General features: G+C 36.8%; 1 protein-coding gene across 1 annotated transcript in view; it reads left to right on the forward strand.

The window, feature by feature from the left end:
• PRKCE (protein kinase C epsilon) overlaps positions 1-23,770 on the forward strand; it is a 298,381-nt gene that overhangs the window by 187,706 nt on the left and 86,905 nt on the right. Inside the window, exons 6-10 of the mRNA XM_075089082.1 lie at positions 389-521; positions 3,387-3,529; positions 4,677-4,773; positions 6,445-6,656; positions 7,961-8,134. Of these exons, the coding sequence (XP_074945183.1) occupies positions 389-521; positions 3,387-3,529; positions 4,677-4,773; positions 6,445-6,656; positions 7,961-8,134 (759 nt within the window). The remainder of the gene's footprint in view (positions 1-388; positions 522-3,386; positions 3,530-4,676; positions 4,774-6,444; positions 6,657-7,960; positions 8,135-23,770) is intronic.

A 23,770-nucleotide genomic window follows, 5' to 3' on the forward strand; every position in this document is an offset into this window, starting at 1 on the left:
AAGGTAAAGGGGTTGTGATATATTTCTTTTTCTTAGTCCTGTGTTAGTTCAGCCTCCTGCTCCTAAAACAATTGGGAGTGACTTCCTGGCCTTCCACATTACGAGATCTTTCTTGATAGCTTGTATTTGTTGTTCCCAGAAGTACTAGGAAGTAGACTTTAGCCTTTATCTCTTGGACAACAGCAGCCCTTCCCCCTCTTTTCCCCAAATAAAGTAGTAGGAACAACTCTGGAGCTGGAGTGTATCTAATGCAAAGATCATCATCTGAGTACAGACCTATTTCATCTTGTTTGAATTCTGTGTGGTTTCAAAGCATAACAGGGCCTCAGTGTATAATGATTAAAAAGAAATTAATTTACATGAAATATGATGTGCTCTCCTTTTTCAGCAAGTGGGATCCCAGCGTTTCAGTGTCAACATGCCTCATAAGTTCAGCATTCACAATTACAAAGTGCCCACCTTCTGTGACCACTGTGGTTCATTGCTCTGGGGTCTTCTGAGACAAGGTTTACAATGCAAAGGTAAGGGTTACTGCTTCAGAGCTTTTCTTTTTCTTCATGAGTGCAGTACACTTGAAAAGACTTCAAGTTACTCTGTCTTTTCCAGCATGACAGAAATTAGTAGAGAGTAAATAGCGGACTGCTGTATGGATTGCCATCATGATTAGAAAATGGTCCTTGACCCTGTCTGCAACACCAGTCAATAACAGATGCAGAGGACAAAGGTGCAGAAACACATTTTTGCACTAGCTGCTATGTAGGTTTATTGCCACACAAGAAATTAGAAGTTGACAGAAAGTTAGGAGCATGAGAATTTACATCCCTTCAGCTTATATGCCTGTGTGTTTTCAGGTTTGAGGTGACGGTTGTTAAACTTTTTAAAAAATCATTATTCCGGCTACTTTTCCCTTTAGTACCATCTTCAAAAATTACTATTACATATTGGCTAAGCTGGGCAGAACCAGTCATGTATGCCCTTATCAGAAGATGAGGTATTCTGATATCTAGCTAAATCATCCTTTGTGATGGTCTGCCTAGCCGCTCTATTCCAGAATATAAAGGATTTATTATGTTCTGCAGCTTAAGGACTGTGTACTCTCTACCATAACTGTATATAAGGTATTGCTAGAAGGTACATTCATGTCATTTTAGCTGACTAACAGAAATGATCGGTTCCATATCTCCTTGTTTCAAGCAGATCTATATATTCTAAAAAGGGGAGAAGACAGTACAAACACTTGCAAAGGAAAGTAGTAGTTCAGAAATAGTGAAAAAATACTTCAATTAGTGGGTTGGTGGTAATGATGTCAGAAGATTGTCAGATTCTTAGGAAGTAGTACCAAATGGAATTACAAGCATTTTCATTTTGTTACACCTTCACAAATGGGTAGGTCTGTTTCCATAAATACAAAAGTCATGTTATGTACGCTTCTCAACAGCAGAAACATGGAGTCACACCTATATGTATAAACGTGTAATCTATTAAATATATGCTTTGCAATATTTAAGATGAGACATAACTATAGATGAAGGTCATGCTAATGCTTCATGTCACAGATTGCCGTGCAGCAAGGGAAAGAAGAAATTTCTTTCATGGCAAACTCATACACAGTGAGAGAGCTCTGAAGTTGAAGCCTTCCCTTGTGATTCTAGCTGGAGAGCAGTGATAAAATGTTAGACTCCAAATATAGTTACTTTACTACTATTAAAGATTTTGTTCAAATGCTATCTTAATTATGGTGGAGATACGTTCAGAGAAGATTTTTCAATTAAACTGATTTTTTTTTCCTCTTTGACTTTTAATCAGAGCTATAGTATCACTCCACTTAATCTGTGAATAAATTAGTTCACTTTCACGTTCTCAAGTACCATAGTGGTTCATTTCTTCTTAACTGTAGAAAATAATGTTATTTCTCATATATATGCATTTACTGTGTAGCAGATGCATAGAAACAATAGTTCAGAGAGCCTATGTTGCTTTCTCCAGGTTCATAAAATTAGTGCCTATAAAAATACAGTATTGTCAGCATGAAATCTAGAACTCAGCTGAGCTGGAAATGTCATTTTCTCCGTGCTTTGCTTTCTCTCTTAACAAGTGCTGACCAATGCTTCTTTCTTCAGAGATGTACTTGCTTCCCCAGTGTGGTTATTAACGCCATGAAAAGTGTATTCCAGAGGTTTATTATTATTCTGTTTTTCACTGCTTAGTCCTGTGTTTCTTTTTACAAAATACGTTCGTGTATTTGGACTGTACAAAATTTTCCTGCTTGCTTTATTTCAAGCAGTGCAGTTCCTCAGTGCCCACTGTTATGGAGCCTAGGTCAAACATTTTACTTGCCACTGAGCTTTTATCACTCAATAACATGCACTGAAACTACTCTGTGTAACAGTTTCTTTTTGCTCTTCTTGTGAGCTGAAGCATACGTGAAAAGGAGGGCACCTGCTTTCTGAAGCACATGGCTACTGTTGCAGGTGTAGTGCCTGTGTCTCAGAGGCAAATGTGGTTTGTTTCTTTAGGGCTTATATGGTGAAAGCATTGCTGAGGAACGGTATAATGAAACGCAGCTTTACAAATACTTTTGTGATTTTTTTTTTTTCCTAAAAAGTAATGAAGTGAGGAGTTTGAGCAATTGAATGTTAATCTAGTATTTAATTACACTTGCAATTTTGCTTTCTTTATGCCTTTGTCCACAAGAGGGCAGTGAAGTCTAAGATAAAATATGTCATCTGCTCCTAACAAATCCACACTGTGCTATTTTTAATGGAACTATGTTTCCCCACCCCACCCCATAACCTAGAAAGAAGGTAACCTTTTTTTCCTCTTACTTGTATGCTAGTTTCAGGAGATGGTATTTAAGAGAAAGAGCTTAGTAAATAGATTGCTATCTAAAGAAAGAGAGCTTCTAACAGTGCCAAAGATTTTATTTAAAATTTAAAACACTGTCGGTTTTATGCCTGCCTACATTAGGAGTTAATCTGCTTGAGTAAAATAGAGTAAGAAGTAATAATAGATGATGAACTTATGTTGTGCACTCAATATGAGACCAGAAGTGGACTGCTAAAATCCAAGCTCTGAAGGACTTTTCTTCTAATTAAAATTCTATTTAAGATTTACAGGATCATTAGATATTTTCATTTGTTCCTGTGTCTGTTCTGGGTACTGTGTGAAAGGACTGTTCTCCATTATCATAGCAGAAGAATGATAACCAGGTTAATAATTTTATATGAGCATTCAAGTGTCACTGCAAATCCAGCTAAGTATTTTTCTACTGAAATTGCATTTATTTGAAAAATTTATTGATGGGTCCAATAAGGTCTGATTTAAGTAAGACAAATGCAAGTCAAGGTAGTATTTAATTTACTCTAATACTTTACATTTCACTGCAGTTTGCAAGATGAATGTACATCGACGCTGTGAAACGAATGTGGCACCAAACTGTGGAGTGGATGCCAGAGGCATAGCTAAAGTTCTTGCAGATCTTGGAGTCACTCCAGATAAGATCACTAATAGTGGGCAGAGGAGGAAAAAGGTAATTTCACTATGTAGTGTCACATAAGATATAAGATAAGCACAGCTGTATTGTGACTTTACTAGTTGGGGTTCAATCCCACTCACTTGACTTGCACAAGAATGTTTTTTTAAGTCAGTACAGAACTAAGACTTTGGCTTTTGATTTGTAAGTGCAAATCATCTATTCTGAATTTTGATATGGAATTTATTTTGACCTGCTACAATTTTGCAAACCTGGAGTCTGTATAGTGTCTGGAAGGATTTCCCCTTTTTAATTTTGAGGAAGGAGATTCTACAGAGAGACAGGGTCTGATGCAATAGTACATAAAAACATAAATGTCTCTTAGCCGTAGAACTGGCATTGGATAATTGATTGATAGAGAGAAAGCACTACTCTGTATCATTGTAAATGCTGATAAATGAGCCAGTGTGCTGACTGTCATGAAGGGGAGCTGTTTGCTAGATGATGGTTCCAGAGTTATCATCACTATTATAGGAAGAACTACGCTGTCCTAGAAATAAAAAACAAAGGTCACCCCAAGTACGTGCAAAGCTGATGGAGTTATTCTAGATCAGAATTTTGCCACACTTCCTATCTCTGTTTGCACTAATGTGACAACAGATCTATTGCTCTCACTTACTGAAATAGGCAAATTTTACCATAATTTGTTAAAACGTTGACATTTGGTTCTGTTCATTTTCCTGATTATTACGCACTTGGATCCCATGTACACTGTTTTAAAACGGTACAGAAATATAGAAAACTTGGGAATAAATTAATTGATCTGTGACTCCTGGGAAAAGATGTTCCATGTTGTTATTGCACGAGTTAGTTTGCAGTGCTTGCTGATGCTTCTTACAGTTAAATGTATTTACTAGATAGATTTCTGTACAGCCTCAAAGTTGCTATTCAGAACTTTCCCACTCACTAGGTATGCTTATTAAATTTATTTAATCTTAAGAACCTTTTTTTTTAAAATTGCTGGTTCTTTCTCTGGTTGTATAATGGTCTCCATTTGATGTGATGCCTATAGTGAGAATCTAAAGGAGTAGAGCATCTTCACTTCCCTTCATACTTCTACTTGCGAATTAATGTTGTTAAATTAAATTTACTCTTGGCACGGAAGGATCTCATAGCTAAGTACCCCCTTTGGAATTGTTCTTAGCTAATTGCAGGTGCAGAGACTCAACAACCAGTTCCTGGAAGCGCATCATCAGAAGAAGATAGGTCTAAGTCAGCACCAACTTCTCCATGTGATCAAGGTCAAACATTTTTTTTATTTCCTACCTGAGATATATATTGTCACATATTTTCCTTCTTTATGAGGAGTAAAATAGCTATCGTGCCCAGCCTTTGCAGAACTAGACAAACGAAGTAGTTACCACCAGAAAATTAAGTACTTAAAGTTATGAACTGCAGAGACTTTTTAAAAATCCCTGTTTCTCATTTCATTTAAATCTGTGAAATTAAGTGGCTTTTAAAGGGAAAATTCTAAAAATTCATCTTAAAATATTAAGTTTACCAGATGAGTCTTTGCCTAACCAAACACCTTTATGTAAGGAAGATATATGTTCTATTGTAAGAGTGAGAACATTTTAAATAGTACCACAGAACTTGAGAGAGTCTTTATCTTTCTGAAAAGCCTCTATCTATTAGTAAGTTTTTGAGATAAAATTGCCTCCTTGCAATTCCATGTTGAACATTTGTGATAATAAAAACTTCCATCCACTTAGGCTGTGCTAGCGTCTCTGTGTGGTCTCCAGAGGCTTCATAAAGCCTTGCTTCCTTTCAGTGATTTTTTTCATGCATAGATTTGGAGACAGATATTTTAATCTTCACGGATATGACCTGATTTCATTGAGCTTAACAGCCTGATTGAGAGAATGTGTATGTCAGCAGCACTTTTTGAATCTGATCTGACTGATGTTTTTAAAAACAGAAGTCTGTGAGGTATCTTATGTACCATCATGTGTGTAAACTGATGAATGAAAAATCTTTACACCAAGACGTAGGAAGAAGGATACTTCTGTGTCAAATTCTTTGAAAATTATTTACAGTTGAGAAATTTCTCACCCTTGTTTTTAGGGAAGAGGCTTTCAAAGCTCCATTGTAATAAATACTGTAAGACTGAGTCCAGAACTGATTTAAATTTGTAACCTTTTTGTTTCACAGACAGTATTTTAGTTAAATAATATTATTAAATATCTGATATTTTGCTTAAAATAAGAACAAAGAATTTGCCGAAATTCTCTCTTAAATTTCACTTTTGTAGATGTCCAGTAAAGTTGTTGCTTCCAAGGCCATCAGGTAGAAGTAGTATGCAAGAGCTTGAGGCAGACCCTGAAGTCCATTAGTCACCAGGACTCACTGTGTTCAGCACTGAGAAGCGTTCAGAACCATTTAGCAGATGTACATGATTGCCGCTTGAAACGGCACTAGGAACTGGTCAAATACTTTACTGGCAGGCGTCTGTTAACAGCTGGAGCTGAGTAAGGTGCTCCATTCATATTGACTTCAAGGACTGGGACGCCCAACTATCCTTTGAACTCTTAAAGACAAAAGTCTAAAATACTGAAGCAGGAAGATGATCAAGTGCTGCAGGAAGATAGGGGTATTCAAAACAAAGTACTTCTCTGTTGTACAGGAACACCCAAAAAACAACTATTTGGCCACTATTCTGACTTATCTGTCAAGTTTTGGATATGTCATTCTCTTAGGTTCATTTGAAAAGGCCACCCTTCCTGTTAGAGCAGGATTTTGGCTGATTACTGTAAGGTGGAGAAGCAGTTTGCTAAATATGTATTCTTAACCACAGAATGCTCTACACAGCATTCAGGGATGATGAATGTCTCTTCCCAAAGCCGATACAGACTAACACAGACTGTTTTTCTGACGTTTGGTTAAAACGAACACATTTTCACACATTTCTACAGAAATCAAAGAGCTGGAAAACAACATTAGGAAAGCATTATCATTTGACAATCGGGGAGAGGAACACAGAGCAACAGCAACAACATCAACGGACAACCAGCTTAAACCTGGGGAGAATGGTGAAAATGGGGAAGTCAAACAGGCCCAGACCAAGCGAATAGGCCTTGAAGAGTTCAACTTCATCAAAGTATTAGGGAAAGGCAGCTTTGGCAAGGTAGGTAGCTTCCCCCCGCCCCGTGTTGCAGGCTTCTTCTGACTACTGCTTTGAAAGTGTTCAGAGTGACATTCAGAAAGTCCCTCCACCCCAAGGGTTTCCTTCCATTCTTTACCTGTTGTGTAAAAGCAGCTTTTACCCTGCAGATCAGGAATATCAGCCTCCTGATCAGGTGGCATTTTCTGTGCTTTAGTTTACTTCATTAACTGGAGTCAAACCTTTTGAAACACAATGTCAATGGTTTCCTATTTCAAGATAATGGTAATGAAGTGAAGATGTACATACAGTTTCATACATACTGTTCAGCAAGATAATTAGTTGTGGTCAAGCAGGACAAATCAGCCCAGGAATAATGCTGTGGAGTTCTGAGTTCATTCCCGTTCCAGATAATACCCAGTTCAAGTTTACTTATTTCACAGATCAGTTTGTGTGCTTGTGTCTCCTCGGTGGGTGTATTCAGTGCTGGAGGAAGCAGAACACAAGCATTTCCACTCAGATATGACTAGTGCAAGAGGCTTAGGCAGCTGCCCAAAATACCACATGTGCAGCAAAGATGTAACTCACCAGATACCTTCCCACAGTAGGGAATTGATGAGGCTGGGAGGGGCGTTGCTCTGCCTACAGGGCTTATAGATTTTTTTTCTTTTCACAGTGCTGGGCACCATGGAATCAAAGAGGAGGACTGAAATGTGAATCTGTTTCACAAGTACACTCTTCCTTCCTTGATATACAGGAACTGCAGATGCAGAGGGACAGGGCTGAAGCAGCTCTTTTGTCTCCCTGTTTTCTAATCCTTTCTCTGACAATTACCCTGGCTACAAGCCAGAACTGACCTTAAACAGAGTATAGGACCTGAACCTTAAACAATAGTAGTAGTTAAAATCAACAACTTCAAAGAATGGTACATGAGACTGGATACTAAGTTCATCACACACGAATCTCACTACCAAAAGTGGGAGATTAAAGTGGGACATAAACTTCTGTTTATATCAACTTCCTTCTTTTTTTAGTTTTTGAGATCTCATTAATAGGCACTCATTCAGATATTTGAATGAAGAGATAGAATTTTTTATCCTCTGCTTTCTTAACTAACAAACAAAATAGATATCCCTCTGTTTCAAATTTAAAGAATACCAGAGAGATCTTTTTCTAAAATTACATTTACCTTTAATTTTATAAACATACAACTGCATTCAGGCAAGTATGTACACGTCTTTATGTTTCCAGTGCTGTCGATCTCATATACAACCCTGCATTTATGGTATCTGTTGTTCATATGTAAACAGAATTCTTGTTTGTTTTAGGTAATGTTAGCTGAGCTAAAAGGAAAAGATGAAGTATATGCAGTGAAAGTCTTGAAGAAAGATGTCATACTTCAAGATGATGATGTAGACTGTACAATGACAGAGAAGAGAATTCTGGCATTAGCACGGAAACATCCGTACCTAACACAACTTTACTGCTGCTTCCAGACAAAGGTAAGCTACGTGAACTTTTTACCAGTTTGTGCCAAAGGAACAGCATTTGCTATTTCCAGAAAAAAAGACAGCAACATAAAAAGTACAGCAATATTTCAAAAATATTTCTGAGAAGTTTTTGGCATTTCAGCATTTCAGTAGTATTGAACAGTACTGGCTGCTGTTAAATGGCATATATACTATTACCTTGTAAGTACCAGGAGATGGCAGTAAATGAGTTAAAAAAATAATTTAAAAAAACCTCACATGCATAAAACAACAACAAAAAAAACTACTGAAGTGCCATTTTCTGGGTTTCTTCTGTACACTAATACGGTATATTGTTTCTTGAATTAAGTACAGATGTTTTTAACATCCAGTATTCAGAGTAAAAATTCTAAAATGATCTTGTCAGAAATGAGATTATGCTAGAACACTCATCATTTCAGTTTTCTTGTGCTGTGTGCATACAAAATGTTCAAAAGAGAAAGGAAATAGGTATGCTGCTTGTGAAATAAGTTCCTGTAGTGCTAATGCTTCCTGTGTGCTTGAGGAACAGGGAGAAGGAAAAGCAGAGAGAGCCGATAATGAGAGCCTGTTCCCATGGCGTGTTCATTGCTGGTAATTTTTCAGACAGAATTCCTCTTCATAGCACATGCTGCTTAAATGTAAGTGGACGTTTGGATGGTTTAGCTGACTCTCTAGGATTTCTGAATCCAGTCAAAGTGCTTGAAACTGGTTGTGTTCACAGAATATTTGTAGTTTTCATTTTTAGTCCCTTATTTCTCTCTTGTCATTCAGCTGAGCTGACAGCAGTTTCTTACCTGATTGTACAGAAAGCTTTGTGAACAAGAAAACCCCCACAAGGTGAATCTGTTTTGCAGATAGAATACCAATCATATATAATTGAATTTACAGAAGCATCCATTATTTTTGAAGTACCTGATAAAGTGTTTACTACTTCAAAGCACTAAGGTTTGAACTTTTGCCTGCTGAACTAAATATGCCATTCGTTTCAATAGGATGAGTTTTTGACCTGTAGGGAATAAGTTTATATGTTAGTATATGTGTATGTTTTAAATAAAACACTTGAAAAGCAATCAGCTTCAAACTTCTGTTTTGTTGGTTTGTGGTTGGTTTTTTTTGCTTTCAATAAGACACTACATTGGCATATTTCAGTCAATTTAGTGGGAGAGTTTGCCAGATTAAATGAATAATTAAATTTAGCATATTGAACGAAATTAAGAGTTACTAAGGAAGTGTATGTACGTGCTTGTGTAAATACCTACATATTCACGTATTATAACTAAAACTAAGTATGGCACAAATAAGCAATATGTGTAGAATTACAGAAAAGCTGTAACTAAAAGACCTTCCAGCAAAGTTGTCAGGAAAGATAAATACGGCAGTAGGAAAGCCATGGGAAAGTATCCAGTAGGATCAAGATTATAGTGTGTTCAAATATGCAAATAGCAAATGCTTTATATATTTATACAGTTCTTAAAATAGAGAAAATGCTTTAGCTTTTTGTATGCCTTGAAGTTGACACAAAAGAATAGCCCAGGAAGGTGTACATACAGTTCGTGTCTATGGAGGGTGTTTCATGTATTCAGACTATCATTTCATTTGAATATATGTGTGAACATACTCTTTAAATGTTTTAACATATTGTTTTTAAATCTGTAATTAGAATTGAGGATTTTATTTCAGATTTTAAAAGGGATAAAAAGATTGTACTGGGGTGAGGGATAAACTCTGACCAGAGAGGGACCTCAGGACTAAGGCAGACCATACTCCCTGAATTGTCGATAAATGTATCACCAGCCTGACATGAATCATGTGGCAGAACATAAGTAAAGATCAGTTTTACATTATGGCAGAAAGTTCACCTGCTACGTCTCTGATTTCCTGGAGATTTCCTTTCTTTTGTATTTGTCATCTGTTCTCCCCTCTTTTGTGTCATGCTTTCTACCTTCCTCCCTGCTGTCCAAAGCCATTTGCCAAAGTAAGATACTAAAAAATTCTTCTCACCATCTTCTGTCTTCCCAGATCTCTTGACCAGAGGAAAAACTATAGTTTTTGGCTTTACTTGAACTCAGAGGAACTGATAGTTATGTGATTTATAGTTACAAGTCTGTGCTGGTTTTGGCTGGGGTAGAGTTGATTTTCTTACGGTACCTAGCATGAGGCTGTGTTTTGGATTTGTGCTGGAAATAGTGTTGATAACACAGGGACGTTTTCATTACTGCTGAGCAGTGCTTACACAGAGTCATGGCCTTTTCTGCCTCTCACCCCACCAGTGAGTAGGCTGGGGGTGCACAAGAAGCTGGGAGGGGACACGGCTGGGACAGCTGACCCCAACTGACCCAAGGGATATCCCACACCATATGACATCATGCCGAGCATATAAATCTGGGGGAAGAAGGAACTGGGGGACATTTCAGGGTTATGGGGTTTTGTCTTGCCAAGTAACTGTTATATGTGATGGAGCCCTGCTGTCCTGGAGATGGCTGAACACCTGCCTGCCCATGGGAAGGAGTGAATTAATTCCTTGTTCTGCTTTGCCTGCATGCGTGGCTTTTGCTTTACTTGTTAAACAGTCTTTATCTCAACCCATGAGTTATCTCACTTTTACTCTTCTGATTCTCTCCCCCATCCCACCGCAGGGGGGGAGTGAGTAAGTGGCTGTGTGGTGCTTAGTTCCTGGCTGGGGTTAAACCATGACAAAGTCATAGGCTAATGACTCTTATCAAACAACCAAAACTATTCCTAGTGACACCCAATCAAATTAAAACTCCACAGATGAAAAATTGAAGGGGTTTTTTGAGCATGGACGATGAACAATTTGCAAAGAACTCCTTATAAAGAAACAAAAAAACCAAAACACATGTAAAAGCAAAAGCAATAAATCTGCTAAAGCTATAAGTTATTTATGAATGGCAACAAATGAAAATATACCAGGTAAATTAGTCACGGAATGATTTGCTGAGGTTCAGTGGAAAAACAGGTAGAAAAACTTGCTTGAACAAACACGGTCTGTGGCTAAAATAGCTTTACTGAGACAAAGGCTATTGTACAATAGAGTTTAAAATGTGTTGAGCAGTAGTGTCTAGTTACTTACACTGTAATTGTATGCCGCGCCATGGTTGCTGTACTTTGCAGAACTGGTCCCTGAAGTGATCATGCCGGAATTAAATTTTACATTTCAAGTAGAGCATATATGTCGTGTACACCCTGGCTTAATGGGAGGATTGACTCAGTATTCATTGTCAAATCACTCAGAGGTTGACTTCATGTAATGAGATTACTTGCTTTGTTCCTTTTCCACAAAAACATGAATGTGTGAGTTTGACTTTATATATTGGAGTGTTTTCCTTCAGTAATAAGGTGAAGACACTGCAGAAAAGTTGCCTAATTGGCTTTTTAAAGTAAGTATGCTTTGGTATTATTTGGTTTTTACATGAAGCAGACTTTTCATTAGTATCATTTACTAAATGGTACTATTATCATCACAAGTAAGGGATCATATTTTAAATTATTTTGGAATTCAGAAATCATGCCAAATAATGGGTAATAACAGCATACCTTATACACTAACATGTTATTAGCCCTACATATGTGAATTTACTTTTAGCAGTCCCATCTAGCTTCCTTATTTTAAAGGAATATTCTTGGGACTGGTATGTCTCATGTGCTACCTTAATCCAAAAGCTATCTCTGCTGAAATCACTTTGCTTTAAGCTCATTAAAAAATTGGGCCCCAAAAATATCAACATTTGATATTAAAATTATATACATTCAAATCTTATACTTCAGGGGTCATTTAGTGGTCTTGTGCAGTGACCTGAAAGTCAAGAGAAGTGGAGTCTGTTCCAAAGCTTGGGATAAAGTATGCAAAGCTGATGCATGGTGTTTTGTCTGCAATAGCTGAGGTATGAACTCAGCAACCCAGTCCTACACATCAGAAAGAATGTAAAAATCTACTGGCAGGACCTCAGCTGACGTGTTTTGACATGGAAGGACCTTGCAAGATTTTTGTGTAGCATATCTTATAAAACCATGTCACAGTTGGATTTTTCAAAGCTCCTATACTATTGCAGCATTTCCCTTCTTGTTTTACCAGAATATGGTCAATGCATCTATCAATGTATTCAGAGGTTTGAATTCTGTTTTGCTTGTGATTTGCAACCTGGGATATAAAAGAAGAATACTGCATTCTGTATTCAGCACTACCATAGCAAAACTTGCCCAAGGCCTAGCATACAGGGTACAGCATTTTTTTAATAACTGACCTTTGTTTATCATCATCTTTGATTTATGCAGGACTTCATTGTGTCCTTTATTGAGAAAATGTTGTGGTTTTATAAGACGACTACTGTTTACATTCTTTTTTCACTCTTCCTCCTATCTACTCTTTCTCTTCTATGTACTTGTTTCTTGTGTCTTCAGTAAGAAGTATTGTACCTGACAATAATGCTGATGCTGCCCAATTCCCCTCTCCAGTATCCTCTTCAACCTCACTCCACGCTTCAGTGGTCATCTATGGAGCAGAATCAACATTAGGTTTTATTGATAATGCTTCAGTCAGGTGGCTGGCAAAGTGGGGCTAGGTATTTCTAGAGCTATTTTCTCTGAAGACATTCTTGGATTTGTGGTACTTTGTTCACAGTTGGAAGTTTCAGAACTGTGAAAATTGAAATCTTTTTTAATGGAAAGTTGAGATTCTAAAAATGAAGGTATAACTAGCTTCACTTTATTCCTCCCACTCCCCTGTCAACCTTCTTCAGAGTACTCAAAATTTTCTGGACCTTTACCTTATGAGATGTATAAACATATAGGTGCACACCCTAAAATTTATAATGAATTATCCTAATAAATACTTTAGAAATAAAATGTTTTTAAAATTATTTAAGACAGTGAAAGCTTTATTACAATAATTTCTTAGAAATTTATAAGACTGGAGAGCTACTGCTTTTAACATCTACCATTTGCTTGTTTTATCCAACATAATGAAATTATATAAATTTGAAACTAGTGCTCTCCCGCTTTTTGCAGAATACTATCTTCAACAAAACTGCTTTGTACATAGACATACTAGAGGGTACTGTTAGTACAGAGCAATGTTGTTCTTGAGTGATGTAGTTGCATAACTTGTAAAGGACCCTTAGTCAGCGTTAGATCTGTTTCTATTAAAGAAAACAAGTAATTAAATAAAGGATAGAGAAAGCCAGAGAGTCAATTACTACAGGTAAATAGTTCGGCTTATCCCACCCATAAAAACTTTTTTTTTCCCTTACAATTATCTGGAAGTTAAAAGCAGCATATCTTTTCATAGCATAGCTCCTGAGCTGACCTGCAGGGCCTTCATTTGTTTCCTGTTAGAGATTAGCCACATGACAGTAGAAGAACTGAAGGACATCTAGGAATAGGCTGTAGTCACCCTATTATGACTGTGTTGATCCCTTAACTGTTACGTTCTACTTAGTGGCTGACTACTGGTTGATCCTAGGTTGTGAGTACTGTGCTTCAGGTACTATACCTTTCTGCGCCTTCGCACTGTATCTAACACACTCTGGGTAATGTTAGAAAGCTAGTGTTTGTAAAGGTAAGGTTTAGGGAAAGTTGGTTTCAGTTTCAGCTGTCACGATGTTCCTTTGTGATTTTTGGCAAATCTCAGAACCTCTTTCAGCATCAGACCCTTCTGTAAAAACCAAGAGTAATCAGTCCTCCTTCTACTCATGGCTTGTATTTAAATGTTGCCGAGGAGGGTTTGGAAGTCCAGTAGTACGATATTATTACAACGTACAATGATCAGTATGGAAAAGTGGAATATTGCAAAAGGTGTAAAACAGCTACATTTCTGAAGTGGCTTGTTTTATCTGTGTAAGAAAATGTCAGACAGTAGAAGGAAAGAGAATCATATGCTTCTGATGTCTTTAAGTAATGTTTTCTAAGTTAATTTAAGAAGAATCACTGTAGTATGGGACCAAACAGTCTTTGATATTGTAAAAGCAAGTCTTATTTCTCGTAGGTGTATTCGTACAAAAAACTAAACGTCGTCTGTAATAATAGCTCAGAGGAGTCTCATTTATGATATACAGTGCAAATTAACCTATCTGACTGGCCACTGGTACATTCATCTGGGACTAATCAAAGCTTATAATCCATTCTATCTGGTATTCTTGTACTTCTGTTGCTAAGCAGCTAAAGCCATTATGCAGATCTTGCTATATGGGCATAATCTGTTTAGCACAAGTTTGCATTGCCTTTTATTACTGATTAGTGTCAAATTAGAACTTTTTAGGGCCCAATTCTGTTCATTATTATCCCTGCTTCAGTGGATTTGTACATGTTTGAGACAAAAGACTAAATTAGCCCCTGTATTTTTAGCTACTTCAGTGCTAAAATATTTTAATACAAATTAAATATAAAATTATGGACAAATGTTTCTTCATGGTAAGTGTTAACTGGTAAAAAGGTAGAATAAAATGGTAGGTAAGCATGAAACAATGTTATTTGTACTGTTTATATTATGGTATATTTTTATATACATTTATACATACTTATATTCAAACTCAATTTTAATATTTTATTTCCCTGTGTTTTTATATATATGTATACTCAGAATATGTGCAGTAGTAGCTATTTTTTAATTCCCAGCTGGTTTCTACAGGCAGTTCATATCATAAGAAATTAAAGTGAACTGATGCTGACTCATTCTTTGGAATATTTCCTGAAGCACTAGAAGTTAGAGTGGTATCTAGTTATTTCTTGTGTATCATACATTCAAGAAGTCATGTAAATACATGAAATTTTGGCAAAATAAGGTTTTTCAGAAATTTGGGTGCTGTGTATGTTAAATTTAGATTTCCTGTTGACTGCTACAGAGTATGAATGCATTGACCGCAATCATTGTATTGTCTACAAGTAGACACTGTGGTCAAGAATAGTTGGAACGGTGAAGCTGATGATTAAATACTGTAATCATTGTCTCTCACACACACAAGCCCCTGTTTCCAGCACGATGACCCGGTTTTGGGAAACTTGCTATTATGCTGCACAGTTATTGCTAGCTGCTCTTGAAGGATTATTAAAGCCTGGTTAGCTCACTGTAGATTCATTGTTCACATCAGTCCTTTTAGTGTTAAACTTCAAGTCAGACTATCAGTGCAGCCAGGCTCATCAAGGGCCCATAGGAGAAATTACTCCTCCAGCATCAATCAGAAGAGTCTAAATGCTTCTCTTTCAGACAGGAAAGACTTTTATTTTATGATGTAGCACCCAAACTGAACAGGACTCTTTCACACCCTCTCAAAGCTAGGGCTTGTTCCTAGTTTGCATGTATAAAAGTGAGTGCTGCAGCTGCAGCTCCATGGATTGCTTTGCTGTAACCAATTGAGGCCTCGACAACCCCAGGAATAGTCCCAAGTCAGCATCTGTGGCCAGGATTCACTGCAACTGCCATCATGAAAGGGGTGAAGGCAAGCTGGAGTTTGTACTGATTTTATTTACTCTGGTCCTCATGCCTGCATATTAGGTTGTTAAAGTAAACTATACGAGTAGTTCACTGTGTTAGAAACATCTTAGTGTAGCCAAGCATGAAATTCATCTTCAAGATTTTAGTCCTGATGTGATCATGTACAGACAGGAGGTTTTTAGGATAACAGGTGGAGCTAAGGGCCTTTTAGGTACTGTTTTCATCTGTCTTGGACAGAGTAGCTGGAACTACATATTGCACACTTTTCCTCTTGAGAAAAAGGTGTTTCTCCAGTTGAGACATGTTTGAGGGGAGGAATTTTCAGAATATCTACCAGATGCTTTGCCAGTAACTTTCCTGGCAAGTCTGTCTGTCTTGTACACCATACTTTAGCAGAGATCAGAGGAGACGGGAATATTGTCATCCAAACAGGGCAAAGGGGGTAGCAGACTTTGAACAGAACTGCAGTAGACCCAACACTTACTGGGTCCAAAAAAAATCTGTCTAAGCTTTGCACTGTGGCTGTGTTAACATCATGCTGGTATTCTTAATCTTGCAGTTTTTGTGGGAATGGAGTACTGTTTCTCATCCAGCAGGATAATTGAACAATGCTGCTTTAAATCAAATCCTGCAGGTTAAGGCTGGATTGTGGCTTTCAGTTTAGTTTCGTCTTTGGAGAAAGGGAAGGATGAGGGTAGCCTGCTTTGTGGCAGCAGCCTTTGGAGGAAATGTGTCTGACTGGTTTGTAGCGGGATCCTTCACCCTACAGCCATATGCTGTGACCCTCCTTTCTGTCCTCCTTCTGCACCTAGGTCTCGAGAGCATCCTCACACCTCGTGTAGGATCCCCCTTTTGGACAGAAGAGACCTGAGTAGATGACCTACATGAACCCACTGGCCCTTTGTCGTAGCACCCTTTGTGCTTTTTCTTGTATTTTATAGAGGTAAAGCACTATTTACAGTTTACCTCTAATGAGTTCAATACAAAAATGAATTTGTAAAAATAAAACCTGTCTTTAAAGCAAGTGGAAATGTAGTACTCACATGGATAGCTGTCAGGATGCCTCGTTTATGCTCATTAACTCTTTTAAAAGCTATTTAAAGAAAGCCTGTTTCACTCAAGTGATTGTGGGAGAACATTTAATACTGTGTTTGTTAGGTGTTGCTCTTACAAGTAAACAACTAATGCACCCCAAAGGAAGAGTCAAGAAAAGGAAACTGCGTATAAAATTTTATTCTTCTGCAGCTTCTTTTCTAACTACAGGAAATGTTTCTCTTTGGAATTCATTGGGGCACTTTAATAAAATTTTTTTTTTTTTTTGGTAACCAACAGTAGGCTTAGTAAATGATAATTGTACACGAGAGAATTTCACCATGGGAAAGAAATGGAATTTACAAAACATTTGGTTTTGCATCTTTAGTAAAATTTTCACTGGTTTTTTTAGTATGTACACAGAGTAATTTTAATTTTGGCACAACATGCCTTCTGCACCATACACCATTTGTGAAGTGGGCCAAATTTGAGTAGGGTATAACTTAAATTATACTTTATCTCTTCTTCTCAAAACCACACCATCAGATTATTTTTACACTGCTAGTGGGTGTGAGAAGATTTAAGGGAATCCAGTTTATGCCACTTTATCTCACTTGCGGGTGAGTACTTTTAGCAGAAAAACACACACTTTTTTGTTGGCAGCAGGGATTACTCTTGCCTAATTACTGTGGGCTAAGGGTAGTGATGCCCAGCCTATAGTCTCATGCTTGTGTGTGTGGAAGCATGTAGAGAGCTTCTTCGTGTTCCCATGTAAAGATGAGTCTGAGGCCATTCAGTAAGCTGAGAAGTATTCAGTGTGTTGTTGATCTCCTTAAAAAAAGATAACAAGAGAGGTGATCCATAACATCAGCTTAACAGTTAAGAGAAGTGACTCTCTAGAGGAGAGCGAGTGGTGTGTCACTTGTGGGCCTGTGAGTCCACAGTGCCTCTATGCCAGGGCTAAAATGCTGCATTAAGAGAATATACAATTTCCACTAACAGTAAGAAACAGTGAACATAGATCTATAAAGCATGTACAGGTAAACTGTAACTCATCATTAATGCTTTCTGTTCTCTTCTAGTAAACTGGCCATTAAAAACTAATTATTCAGAACTAAGGAAACCTGAATAATAAAGACTCCTTCAGAGAAGTTCCGGCTGTGCTTATTAATACAGTAGTTCATAGGAATGCAAGTGTGTTTAGCAATTGGGAGATCATGACGGGTTTTGGACTCTGCCATTACAGCAAATGACTATGAACTACTGCAAAACACTTTATCTTTCCATTCTCTGCTTTCCATGTAATTTAAAGGTGACTATGCACATTGTTAGAGGCTGAAAGGAGGGAAGGGGCTGTGAGTTTTAGTTAATGTTCCTTGCATTGTAAGTAGATTCTGATTATTACTGAAGCATGAATTATTTATATTGAGATCCTAGAATATATTCTACTAACATGTCTATTATATTATAAAACTAGTATAAAACAGTATTTTAATTTATTTCCTAAAGGGAATTGCTTCTTAATTTGCTCACAGTCTTTCTCTTCCTACACAGTGTAGCATAAATATTTTATTTTTCCCGCATTGGGTGCACTAATTCATCATTTCCTGCATCACACAGGGTATCTAATAACTAAGTCTCTTTCCCATGCACAGTGACTCTCTGTGTGTAAGGTTAGCTTTGTTACAATCAGACCACTAGGTCCTCTAAGGAATAATGAGGTTTTGTCGGAATGGTATGACTCTTAAAACTAATAATAATCTAATGACACTACTTTAAATAATTTAAATATTAGCAGTACCTGTGCTGGAAAAAAAAATCTTTCTTCTTTTAAAGGCAGTACGTTATAAGGGAACTGAGAGTTAACTTACAAACTTTGCTTTAATTGTGTATGGAATAATACCAGCTAGTAGTATTAATATATATAAAAAGATATAGATATAGCTATAAAGATATGTAGTATATCCATAGAGTCAGCATATTTCCATAGACTAATTTTTAAGTTGTGACCTAGGGAGGCCACCCCATTTTATCCTTAATACATCCAAGAAAGACCCAGTTATAATTCTTGTTTTCAGAGCATGTATACCTTGCCAAGTACACAAGAAGGAAAATTGTCCTTTTAGGTACTTAACTTGCCATTCAGCCAATAAAAGGATGAAAGGGATACATTTTGTAAGCTTCTATAAATAGGTTTTTCCAAGAAGCGTCACAGAATCACAGAAGATATACTCTAATTGATAAGTGGTTTCTTGAAAAGTCTATGGTGGTACTTGTTTTCTCTTTCTATCCTCAGAAACCGAATATTAAAGTAATCACGCAAAATCCTGCCCCTTAAAACTGCTTCCTGAATTGTAGAAAAAAACTACACCCTGAGGATAAGATGCATTATTTTCTTCTGTGCTGCTTTACTCATATTAGAGGTTTGGATGGCTTAAATGATGGCGGAATTTTGGGCAGTGTTTCCTGTTGTCTGACTATTCTGTATTTGTGAATTGCCAAGGTTTTCAGCCGTGTGAAGCATAGGCTTTGCCAAAAATTAATCGTGTTCTGGAAACAGGAAAGTATGGAAAAAAAAAAAGTGGATACAATTAATGCTTTTAAAGGTCACTGTTGCATTTATAGAACTACAGAAATCCAGACAGTGAGGAGAGGTGTATGAATAATGTCTTTCAATAGGTATTGAAAAAGCCTGGCTCAGGTAGCTCATGTTTTTCATATAAAATGAAAAAAATCAGTGTGTGGTGCTTACATAGATTGATGGATATTTATAACAAGCTTCATTTTCAGGAAGGGTTGCAAAAACATGTTGAACAGAGAATATTATAGGTAGACTAAGGATTTTGCATATATTTATCTGTTTTCATTAATTCTATGTGCTCATGTAATTTTTCTCTTGAAACATAAATTTTTAACCTCTTGCTAGGTTCTTTTCATCCTCTTTTGGAAAGCTAATTTATATAAAGGGACAAAGAAAAGGCAAAAGCAGGCTCTGATCTCATGAAGGACTGTATAAGACATACTAATGTAAGAAGGGCCAATGGCTTTTTTGGCCCAGTATCCTGTCTCCAGCAGTGCCAAAGCAGGTACCGAGGGAGAATGTAAATACTGGGTAAAGCGTATCATGACACTTTTCCAGAATACTATCCCAATATGAGGAGATCGATGGTTTGGGTGTTTCCTGAGGCAAAGGAGGTGGTTTTGCATGAAATGAGGTGGCATCTTAGCACGTAATATTGTTTGTGGGAAGTGTTAAAAGTGAGAAACTGTTTAGAAATGTAAATGTTGGAGAGCATTGTATTGTGTTCTCCACCCTGGAGTGGAGAAACCCTCTTCATACCACATTTGCAAACAGACAACCTTATAGTGCAGTATAATTATTTGTACCATTTTCTTTAGCAATATTTCTGAAAGTAGTGTCTATACCATTAAAAATCTGCAAAGTGATGTAGCTGCACTATTTCTGTCATCTTCTACAGTAGTGAAATAATGTATCTGATCACCTGGAAATAGCAACTAAACGTACTGGAGTTTCTCAGATAGAAAAAAACAGGATTCCCTACAGGTGTTTTGATATGAGTTTCCATAATGTATCGTTATGTGTACATTAGATATAAAAAATATTACATGCTGTAATACAGGTAAATAGTAAATAATAAATTTGATAGAACAGTTCTCAAGTTACATTTTCCATCACTGAAAGCGAAGGTAATGAAAGAAGGAGATAAGTGTTATAGTATCTTGTGCTTTCCCATCAGGAAGGTAAGCAGTGAACCACAGCTGGCAATGTCGTGCCAGAGCCAAAAGGGCACCATGCATAATGCATTAGACTTAATTAAGAAACATGCCAGAGAGTGATGCCATCCTCTTTCAGGTTTTCAGTCTGCAGTGTTCTTTTGTTGAATTTCTGAAGTAGAAATGCAATAAGGATTATTTTAAACTTAATTCAGCCACTTTTTAATACATTTATCTGAGCATTTCTCAAAGAAAAGCTAGGGTGTAGACAGCTCTTTCAGAAATGAGAACAGCTGTGTTGGATATATTGATAAGTATAACCCATGGATTCATATATAGACCTATACAGTAGAACAAGTTCTAAAAGAAAAGTTAATTAGCTTCTTTGGACATCAAAGAAATCTTACTTTGTGTATTTTTAGGCGATCAAAGAGTAAAAATGAAATAAGATTTGGGCAGGGAAAGGAGCTATCTTCAGTATAGCCCTGTGGAAAGTCCTCTTTGGTTGATTTATATGTGAGAAACTTGGTGGTCATGTCCCTGAGGTCTCATTCGTACAGGCTTGTGTCACATGTTTGCTTTGTGCGTTACAAACACCCCCTTCATGCTTACAGTATTCAAGAGCAAGTCCGTTAATGGCAACTGCTATATTGCAGCAGCATAGGAAAGGAAGCTTGCAGAGCTTTTCTAGCATGACCAGAAATGGGAAGATCATATCTAATGAGATTTCTGGATCAGAAATGAGGGAGTTTTAGATAGGAATCTGAAGTTGAAGAGGCTTAAGCACACCAAACCTCTGAACTTTTGGAAATTTGCCGTGAAGCTGTGGGAAAAGTTAAGAAAGAATTGTTGCTGAGTGATATGCCTGAGGAGATTAACTGCTTTCCACAGTGCATTTCAATGTGGTATTATTATATAAAACACTCGAAGTGGTTCAGATATCCCTTAGGCTAACATGTAATCTCAGCCACATGTGTAACCCAATATCTGAGTATTGTTTCACTCTGCTTTTTAACTGGATTTAGATTGATTATTTGGGTCTAAGTAGCCGCAGGCATCTCCCTAGAACCTAAAATATCACGAAGTTCAGGATTTGATACACAATATAGACTTCATTAAAATTTATTAACCATTATCTGATTGCACAGTTAACATCATTCTGCAAATAGCATTGACAGAAAGGAGGTTTATTTACTGGCCTTGTCCAGAGAAAAGTCATGTTTTATCCATTAGTAGTATGTTGTTTGTAAAGTTGTTTACATTCTTTGAGGAAATGCGGAAGCTACTGCTTGAAGAGGTTAGAGGACATACAAGTTTATGGGTTCTTTTTGAAAATATTCTTGAAGCAAATGCTAAATTACATTATTCAACTAACAGACAGCGGAGAGAACATTGTGTCTTGACAAACTGAATTTGCTGTGTTATATTTAAATAAATAAATCTAAACTATGAAAAAAGTTCCCAGATCTTATCATGACACAGTGAAGAATTATATCTCCTTTTTTTTTTTTTTGTCTTGCCCACAAGTTTTGTTCGCAAGTTACTGCCTTTGTCAAATTACTGATGGTCTCAGAAAGATATACAGACTACAAATAAAATTATTTGAGGGTTTGAGTAGAATGTTTAGAAGGTTAAAAACACGATAATCTGTTAATGAAAAATTCTGGCCTTTTAATTATTTTTCCTTTTCCTTCTTTTTCCCTGTAAGGGTAGATGTCTGTTAATGTAACAAGTAGCAATCTGTGATCTTTCCTTAAAGGTCTCTTTTGAATTATGTAAATTGTTGTCCCATAGAAACCTTAGGTTATAAACTTCAAAGGAGTCTCATGAAGCCTTGAGGTGAAAGTAGGGGAAAATTTCAAATAGACCTTCTCTCTCCTACGGAACTAAAGACATGGGAAATTGTGTCAGTACAACTGAAATTTGCTTTGAAATGCTGGGTTAGCACAACCACAAAGTACTGAATGGGAAGCTTCCAGTCACTGCTGGTGTACTTACTGAATCACAAAGGCTAAATTCGTGCAAATTGTTACCGCTGCTCTTTTGTTCCTAATTCCAGAGAACATTTTTCAATGATTAATATACTTTTTCTTAGAATGAAATATCGCACTGGGCCAAGGTTACGGCATGTTGTATTCCCAGAACATGTTTTAGTTCAGGAATAGTTGTAGAAAGGCAATATGAAGCCACAGGGGGCAAATATAAACTACGAGTTCAACGTTTTGTATTCTTACAAAGCCAGAAATATATCCCATTGATGTTCCTTTTCTCCTCAAATATGAGATTTCTTTCTAACTCTTGTTAGCTATCGGACACTGATTGCATTGTTCTGCTTTACCAGCTTGCTGGTTTGGTCTGTCAGTTCAGTTCTTGTGGTCTGAGTGTAGTTTTTGATCCTGAACTAAGAAAGAAAAACTTTGCCCTCTCCTTGCCTTGTTTCACATAACACAACAAGCTGCTATAAAGGAAAAGTAAAATAAATGCATTGGAAGTTACTACTTTTTTTCAGTTTGTTTTAAAAATAATGATGGGAACCTTTGACATCAGTTCTGACATACACAATTTATCAATTGTTTTGAAGGTACTGATGACTGTGAACAAGTTGTTCTTCAATATGCTGAAAAGCTTTGCTGCTTCAGCTTGAAGTTTTAAGCCTAAAATAATTGAAATGAGAAAGAAATATAGTCATGCTTCTCTGTGATACACAGATACACAGAGTGAAATCAGTTAATTTATAATTAAAAGAAAGGTAGCTTTTTTTTGAGAGAGAGCTTAAACTTAAATACCTCTGTCCACCAGAAAGGAGAGAAAGTGTATGTCAGCAATCACAGATACAACCACTCTTTTTTAGGAATTCAGCAAATACCTATTATGGGTGGTCTTTTAAAATTTTTTGTTGCAATCCTGTTTGCATTATCCAAAGAGAATGCATTATTCATGCATTATTTAAGGAAAGACGTTTTGCCACAACTTTGCCTATGTAGTGAAAAAAAAACCCTGAAAGGAATTTTCCATATCTTCCCAAACTATCATTAAGTTTCCATCACTCCGGTGTTCATAAATACCATTGACATTTTCATAGCTGATGCTTGTAATCTCACCAAGGCACTGGCTGTTTCTGCTTATTTTCTTAATATAAAAAGCTGTTGAACGTACTTTAAAACTTGCTGGTGCGATGGGCTTTTTGACAAGTGAGCAACACAACTAAGCATATAAATGTTCTTCATTTTTACCTACTGCTTATCAAAACCTGTACTTATTTTTGCATGCCTTCAACCTATATATGTTCTTTGTAGTCAGCCTTGATATGGAAAAAGAGTACAGAGCTTTCAAGCCATGTCTTAAAAAATAAAGTTCACATTCTTACATTATCACTGTTTGCATGGAACAATTAAGTGAAGCTCCAAAAGTTG

This window comes from Phalacrocorax aristotelis, chromosome 3, assembly GCF_949628215.1.
Source record: "Phalacrocorax aristotelis chromosome 3, bGulAri2.1, whole genome shotgun sequence".
NCBI lineage: Eukaryota > Metazoa > Chordata > Aves > Suliformes > Phalacrocoracidae > Phalacrocorax > Phalacrocorax aristotelis.